Source organism: Rhinolophus ferrumequinum, chromosome 22 (genome assembly GCF_004115265.2).
Source record: "Rhinolophus ferrumequinum isolate MPI-CBG mRhiFer1 chromosome 22, mRhiFer1_v1.p, whole genome shotgun sequence".
NCBI classification, from domain to species: Eukaryota; Metazoa; Chordata; class Mammalia; order Chiroptera; family Rhinolophidae; genus Rhinolophus; species Rhinolophus ferrumequinum.
Window position 1 is genome coordinate 51,703,021 of NC_046305.1, and position 7,638 is coordinate 51,710,658.

The 7,638-nt window shown below is 60.4% G+C and overlaps 1 protein-coding gene across 1 annotated transcript; it reads right to left on the reverse strand.

The window, feature by feature from the left end:
- Nucleotides 1-4,126: 4,126 nt before the first annotated feature.
- Nucleotides 4,127-7,381, reverse strand: C2CD4D (C2 calcium dependent domain containing 4D). Its single transcript, XM_033093577.1, has 2 exons — nt 6,552-7,381; nt 4,127-5,572 (listed from the first exon to the last, which is right to left on the reverse strand). Exon 2 carries the CDS (start codon nt 5,485-5,487, stop codon nt 4,444-4,446), a length of 1,044 nt encoding a protein of 347 aa, XP_032949468.1. The 5' UTR covers nt 5,488-5,572; nt 6,552-7,381; the 3' UTR covers nt 4,127-4,443.
- Between the last annotated feature and the right edge of the window lie 257 nt (nt 7,382-7,638).

Below are 7,638 nucleotides of genomic sequence, written 5' to 3' on the forward strand. Positions count from 1 at the left end.
GCCACGGCCCAGAGTTTGATTAGCTGGGCCTGGCTCTCCTGGTTACCCAACAGGCCAGCTGGCCGGGGGCCAAGCTGCAGTGGAGAGGCTCCCTGGCACCTCCTTCTGCTCTCCCTCCCAGCTGGTAAACAGCAGAGCAGAAGCCAGCCATGCCACAGCCTCGTGACTCGCCCACTACCCCCCACCTGGCGCACGTGGCACCTGGTGTGCAGAGGGCAGGCAGCTGGCCCTTCCCTGTCCTGCCCTCCCATCTCGCCATCCTCCACTCCTGCCTCACCCTGGAGCTTCACACTCTGCTACCCTGAGCACCTCCGTTCCCGGGTAGCTCCCAGTCTCCCACGGCGGCAGCTTGAGGGACAAAGGTTAGACGTAGAGAAGGACTTTCCAGCTCCCCAGATGGAGTGAGGAAGAGTGGAACGGAAACCTCTGGGGACCTTGTTGTACACAGAATGTGAGGGTGTGTGTCTGGTTATCCTCTTGTCCTTTCGGTAAATGCGGGGCCCACGCGTCTGTGTGCACTTCTCCGCACAGAACAGGATGTCGGTGTGTTTGGGGGCTCTGTCCCTGGGCAGGCTTGGAGTGAGAGGCAAAACTCTTCGCGACCCCGCCCCACCCTGCGCCCTCTGGCAGACAAGTAGAGCCAGCAGGAAGCAGTGGCACGTGCAGGGGAGTGGAGTGCAGGGCCAGCGTGTCCCATCCTCCCCTCCTTCTGGTGACTGGCTTTGCTTCCACCCAGCATGCTCTCTGTGTCTGTCCACACGGCCTCTCTCTGACTACGGGGGTTCTGTTTTCTGTCCTCTCCAGTTCTTCCTTCTCTGTGTCGCCTCCTCTTTAAGCCCCTCCTGCTCCGTGAGTCCCGGTCACCCAGGCCCTTCTTGACCTCCCAGTCATGGCCACAGAGGGAGGCCATCGGGACTGCCTGGGGATGGGCACTTGGCCCTGACACTGTGCCGGGCAGCCCGGCCCGCCCCAGATATCAGGCATGGCTGCCTGTCCCAGCCATGCCACTTCGTGCCACTGTGTGGGATGGGGAGGAAGTGACGGGCCAGGGGATTGGAAGACAGGGTCCTGGCCTGACGCATGAGTCACATGTTTCTTAGACATTCTCACGTCTGTCCCCTCCCCTGCCCTAAGCATGGGTGGCTGGGGCTCTTTCTCCCCAGGGCAAGCAGGTACCTTGGTCATCCTTTTCAGAAGTCCCCCTTCATGCCTAACCTTCGTCCCTCCTGCTCCAATCACAGCCCCTTTCCTGGATAAATCAGTCCTTTCAAAGCAGGCCAGTGGGTATTTCCTCCTCAAATACATTCGTACATTCTTATGCAAAAAGAAGGCTGATAAGGATCACAAGAATCATTTCCCCCCCCACGTGCCTGGGTTCCCTTATCCGCAGGACATCTCCAGGAAGGGGGCAAGCAGCCTGGAGGGGGTGGAGGGCGGTGGTGGTGGCTTGGAACTGGGGAGCAGTCACCAACTTCTCTCCCTTCCTCCCCACCCCCTAAACCACAGAAACCACTTAAAGCTCAGTGCAAGCCTGCTCTTCCAGGGAGGGCCTGGGACGGGGAAGGTGGAAAGTGTGTGGGTTCTGGGCAGCCTGCATGCCACACTCCACCCCAGCCCCCTCCTTTGAGGGCCACCCCTTCCAGGAAGCCGGATCAATCATTAGGGACCGTCTTTCTTTGGGTGCTCTCTCGGAGGTCCATGCTTGGGGACACCTCAGCCCACTGGAGTCACTGAGGGAGAGGGCCGTACCCCCTCCTCCCTCCTCCATTAAAACAAGGACAACTCAGTCTCTATAAACAGCTGTAGATCTCACAGCCTCCACCTCTGGTCTTCCTGTCACAAAGGCCACTGTGGGTGGTGGGAACAGCTGGAGTTTGACCCAGGCTCCTGGCCCTGAACTTTCCACGGTGACCCTGCTCGTACCACTCATCTGTCAATTAGCGTCTGTGGCCGCTCAGGCTTGGACAAAGCAAGGAGGGTTGAAAAGCAGTTCTGATTGTTGCAGCCAAAAGACTTGGGTAAGAATGTGGCCTGCCGTTTATTAGTCCTCAGTTACCCTGTCGGGAAAAAGGAGACCATGACCACCGTTCTAACGTGTGTTTGTGACCCTCCTAGAAGGCCAGAACAGTCTGCACAGGGGAGGGGTTCTCAGGACCTTATCTGCCCCATCGCGTGTTTCTGTGGCTTTAGTTGCCAGGAAGTTCCTCCAGGGACATTGTGGTCTCCATCAGAGGGGCCAGTTTGCAGCCGTGAACACTGAGTGAACTGCTCCTGAGTGGGGTGGACTTGAACTCCACCTCACAGGCTCCTCTGAGGGGCGGGGTGTGCTGGGGGGTCCGGATGGAGCCGCAGTTCTAAGCCTTCCCTGCAGCCGGGTTATGCCCAGGCAAGTTTACTTTGCCTCTCTGACCTACTCCTGAGTAAAATGGGGATACGCCTACCCCACTGAGTGGGTGCCACGATGAACTGGGGTCACACAGGTGAAGTACAGGACCTGGTACAGAGCACTGGGTTAAAAGAAGATGTTTCGGTCCCTCCCTTGCTCCTTCCATTCCTGTAATCTTTCCTGTTCTTTATCTGACTCCCTTTTCCTGTGCCCCTTTCCCGCTTTATTTCTCTCTGTGACCTATCACCCAGTAACATTTTTTTACATCTTTCTTACTCATTTTGAATCTTGTCTGACGCCCATGTCTGATGTGATCCCTGCTGTATCCTACGCCTGGCACCTTGTCCCTAAATATTTGTGGGAGGAATGCATGGATGTCTTCGAAGGTTAAATGACCGTGACCTTTCTTTCCAGCTGCTTGCAAATGGGCATGAAATCCATTTGCTCACTAAAGGTGATTATACCTTTAGTGAATTTTGGGGACTGAAGTAGAGCACAGGGCTAGGGACAGAGCTAGACGGAAGGGTGGCCCTCACAGACTGAACCGGCTGCAGGGTCACCATCCTAGGGAAGGAGGAGACCCCTTTCGGAGTGACCTGGTGGGGAGGTGGCAGCTGGTACTTAGGGATATTATAGGGAGGTGACCAGGGGGCCAGACTCTCCCGCCAGACTCTCTAGGTTCGAATGCTAGTTCTACTCCTCACTAGGTGACTAAAGTCCAAGGTCACAGTGATAACAATTGTAGTTAGCCCTCGGTGCTGGGAGGAGTAAATGACTTGACAAGTTATTGGAACATGAGTTCATTGCCCCATGATCCTGTAACTGTTGGCACTTATTGTTTGGTCGATGCTACCACCTGGTGGACACCTGGAGTAGGAGATTTCCCTGGCCCAGGTGGCCTGGGGCAGGGGCGGGGAACCTAGTCAGGGGAGGGTGAAGGAACCGGGCTGCCATCTGAGTGGAGAGGCGTGTGTGTGTGTGTGTGTGTGTGTGTGTGTGTGTGTTATATTAGCATTATCACGTGCTGAGGTTTCCAGCAGGCTCGGCCCTGCTTCCCGGCACCGTGGAAAATGAGAAAGGGCCTGAAGGAGAGGGCAGAGGAAGCTGAGTTGGCGCAGTCCCTCCTCCAAGCCTGGCCTGAGCCAAGAGGAACCAGATCCAGGGAAGGTGGAGAGACAGAGAAGAAGGTCAGTGCTGACGTCATGGACATTCACGTAGGAGGTAAACACAATCTGACCTACATTTATCCATCTTCCACACCCTCCGCCTACTCAGTGGGGTACCCTTTTCTGGGCACCCCCCAGCTCTCACTCTGGTAAGACCCCCTCCTTTCCTGAGATGTCCATCCTGAGATGGACATGATGTCTCGCCACTCAGTACCTGAGTGCAGTGCTGGCACAGGTGCGGGAGGGACAGGCAAGGGAGGACATCTGAAGGCACCATGGGCTAGTCTGAATCCCCTGACTCACTCCTAAGACACAGAAATCTCATCTCTCTTCAGGACAGATGTGGTTTCGAGTGGGGAGGCGGATCAGTGGTGGGGCATTGATTTCCCCGGTGCAGCCCCAAGGAGCCCCCAGGGGAAGGCAGCTTATGTTCCCTTACAGTCACAGAACTTTTTCTGGAGTGACTCAGTGATTGGGGAGCCCCCTGAAAGGGTGGAGGCCTCATTGGACAGGGACCCCAGGACCTACCCAGCTCAGATCTACTGAACTAGTTTCAGCATCTCTTGGGGAGGAAGCCCAGGACCCTGCGTGTTTCGCAAGCTCCCCCACCCCCACCCCCGGATTTCTGATGTCTGGTTATTCCGATGCAAAGCACTGCTTCAGGTCTGCTTCAACTCAAACAATCCGAATGAGCTTCTTCCCTCCCTGTATGGCCAAGGCAGAGGGAAGAGGGTAGGCTGCAGATCTGAGAGTGCAGGGCGCCCCAAAGCGGAGAGATCCCGCTAGAGACACACAGACCTTTTATTAGCAAAAATAAATACATGTGGGGCAGATGGAAGGAATGGGGACCGCAGGCCCCACGGAGAGCCCCTGAGCAAGAGAAGTCTCCGTCTACAGGCTGAGATGGGTGGGCGCCAGGGACGCCCCTGGCCCTGGCCCCCCACCCAAGGGGGGCAGCAGGGCGATAAGGGGCGCCTCACACTCGCCCAGCAGCACGTCCCTACGCAACCCCGCGCCCCTGTCCTGCACCTTGGCCCTCAGACTGCGGGCGGCCAGTTCCGCCGGGCCCAGCCCGTCGAAGAAGAAGTCCTCGTTGAAGATGGGGTTGGCGCTGCATCTGACCACGCGGCTCCGCTGGCTCCGCGGCCGGACGTGCGGCCGCAGCCCCAGCACCACGAAGCAGCCGCCCCCGCCGCCCCCGGGCCCGGCCCGCTCCCGGGGCAGCCCCTCGGCGCTGACCAGGCGCAGCCGCAGGCGGCCGGGCGCCGCCTGGTACTCGGCGGAGAGCCGCAGCTGCCCGCCGCGGGGCCCGAGGCGCAGCACGCTCTCCTTGGTCGGCGGCAGCGGGCGGCACAGGAAGTCCAGGTGGAAGAGCGGCGGCGGCGGCGCGGACCCCGGGCGGCGCGGCGCGCGCGGGCTGCTGTCGGCGGAGCCCGGCCCCTCGGGGGACCGCGCGTGCGGCCCGGGCGGCCGCGGCGAGCCGAAGGGCGACGAGTCGGGCGACGAGGCCGTGTCGCTGTCGGGGGCCCAGCAGAGGCGCAGGTCCGGGGCGGAGAGGTGCAGCCGGGCGGCCGCCGGGGTAAGACCCCCGGCGGGGGCGGGCGGCGGCGGGTGGAACAGGGACTCGCGCCGGCGCGTGTGCGGGCTCTCGGGCAGGAAGGCCCAGCCCTCGCGGCCCGCCAGGTGCGGCAGCGAGCAGGCCGCCGGGAGCCCGGGCCTGCCCGCCTCGCGCGGGGACGGCGGCTCGGCCCCGCCGGGGTCCGAGAGCCGAGGCGGGATGAAGAACTGCGGGATGCGATCGGGGGTCAGGACGTTGGGGCAGGCGCGCGCGGGCGGGCCCGGGGCGCGGCGCTTAGGGAACAGGCTGCAGGGCGCCCACCAGGCCCCGGGCTCCGTGGTCCCCACCTTGTAGCCAGCTTTCTCCAGGAGCCACATGCGGTGTGGTGGGGCTGATGAAAGTGCCAACCCTGCGAGGCCAACGGGGTCCAAATGCAGCGTCTCAGTGGAGGCCTGGGCGGAGCTGGGATGGGTGAGGAGAGAAGAGGTGGAGGTGGGTGATGCTGCGAAAGTATACCTGGCCGTCCCCCGCCGCTGCTCCCTCTCCCTGGGCCCAAGGGCACAAGCACCTACTTGAGCAGGAAAAACCAAGGGCAGCGAAATCTGGGGCCCCCGGGAGACACGGAGGAGCCCAGGCCAGATATCAATCAATCGTATTTTCAGATGCAGGCCTTGGACGTTGGAGTACACAGACTCTCCCGCTGATACTAAAGATGTCGCCCCTTCGGAGTCAGGAGGCCCAACACACCCATGAGAGCGCCTATAAGGAGACTAGAATAACACCTGCTTATCAGAAGGCTTGTAGTCACAGGAACCCAGATCCCAAACCCCGTTCTTGTGCACGTTCCCCCTGAAGAGACACCTCCGTCCTAGGCTGGCTCACCCCCCTCTCGCTGTGCATCCGCCAAGGTCTGGTCTGGAAGCCCCTCGGACCTCCCACTGCACCCCCACTTCCCTGCCTGGGTTGCGCTCCCCTGTCCCACCGCCAGCTGCTTCAGGCTGAGGCATCCTTCGGCCCCAGCCCCACCTGCCTCCTCCTGCTTCTCCCTCGCCTTCCTGAGTTGCTCCAGGCCAGAAGTAGACTCTGCACATCGGCTGCTGCCCTTCGAGCACGCAGGGCCGGTCCAAGGAGACGCCCCCCCCTTCCCGCCCCCTCTTAGCACTAACGTCCCGCTCCCGGCTTCTCAGCCCTACCTCATCCAGAGTCTGCAAGGCGGGTCCGGCCGTTGGGCCGCCCCGCCCACTCTCCACTTCTTTCTCCCTAAGAAACGCCTGGGCACAAAGGCTGCATTGATTCTCCCTCCACCCCCAGCGGCCTCCCCGTCCACCGCGAGCTCGCCGCACCCGCGCGTCGCACCCCCGCGAGCGCGCAGTTCTGACCGTCTGCCTGGGAGCCTGAGGCCACCGCGGCTCGGTCGGGGCGCCCCGGGTGCAGGCCTCACCTGTGGGCCGCCGCTGGGTTCTGGCCTCTGCCCGGGAGGCGTTCAGAGCCCCGAGCTGAGCAGCTTCCTCTCCAGCTTGCTCCCCCAGCCCAGTCCTACTGGGAGGAGCTGGCAGGGGCCTCCGTTGCCTACGTACGACCTCTTTTCCTGGATAAACACAGCTCTGTCTCTGCGGCCATCAGCCCAGCCTTCTTAACTCCTTCCTCCAGCCTAGTTTCTAGCATCAAGCCAGCACTCTGCCCCGGCCTCTCCTGCTGGGCCTGGGCTCCTTGGGCGTTGAAGAGGGCTGCAGCAAAGAGGGAAGCCCCCACTCGTGGCCAGTGGCCTCCATCCTTCTGGGCTGCACTCGCCCCACCCCACCCCTCCTAGGCAGGTGAAGCCAATAGCCATGGCCACACAAAGCACGTTTCCTGCAAAGCCCTCCTTGCTGGAATCCTACCTTGGCCCCCCTTGTCCCGGTCTGGAGCCTTCCCAATAGCTCCCACCAGTGACTTGCAATGACTCGTTTTCTGAATTACACTGGCCTAAGGTAAAGGAACCAGGCTCAAGACTTCTGGACATAGAGACACTGCGGGGAGAGCTGGTTCCATCAGTGAGTCAAGGTCAGGCTGGCCCGTGCCCCCCATTCTTGGGAAGATGCTCCCCCCTTCCGGTCCCTCCCCACAGGCAGGTCCTAGGAGGCAGAGACCACAGCTGACAATACGAGGCCATCATCTGCACCCCAGGAAACACCCACCACCCTTTAGTCTCTCAAAGGCATCAAGCTCGTTTCCTCCTTAGGACTTTCCATTGGCCGCCTGCCCTCCTAGGACCACTGCTTCCTCCTTCAGGTGGGATTTGGGCAAATTTGATTCTGTGGCTTCATTCATTCATTCATTCATTCATCCAGAGTTCTTTACTGCCTTCTCTGTGCCAGACACTGGGCTGCATTCAGGGGACACAGCAGTGAGAAAACAACTAAATCTCCTGGGAGTTTATACTTTAGTGGGGGAAAGAAAGACAATAGACAAAAATCAATTATTAGATGGAAATCAGTGTGGAGGAGAAAATTAAAGTAGGGAAGGCTGACAGCGCATGTCCGGCGAGC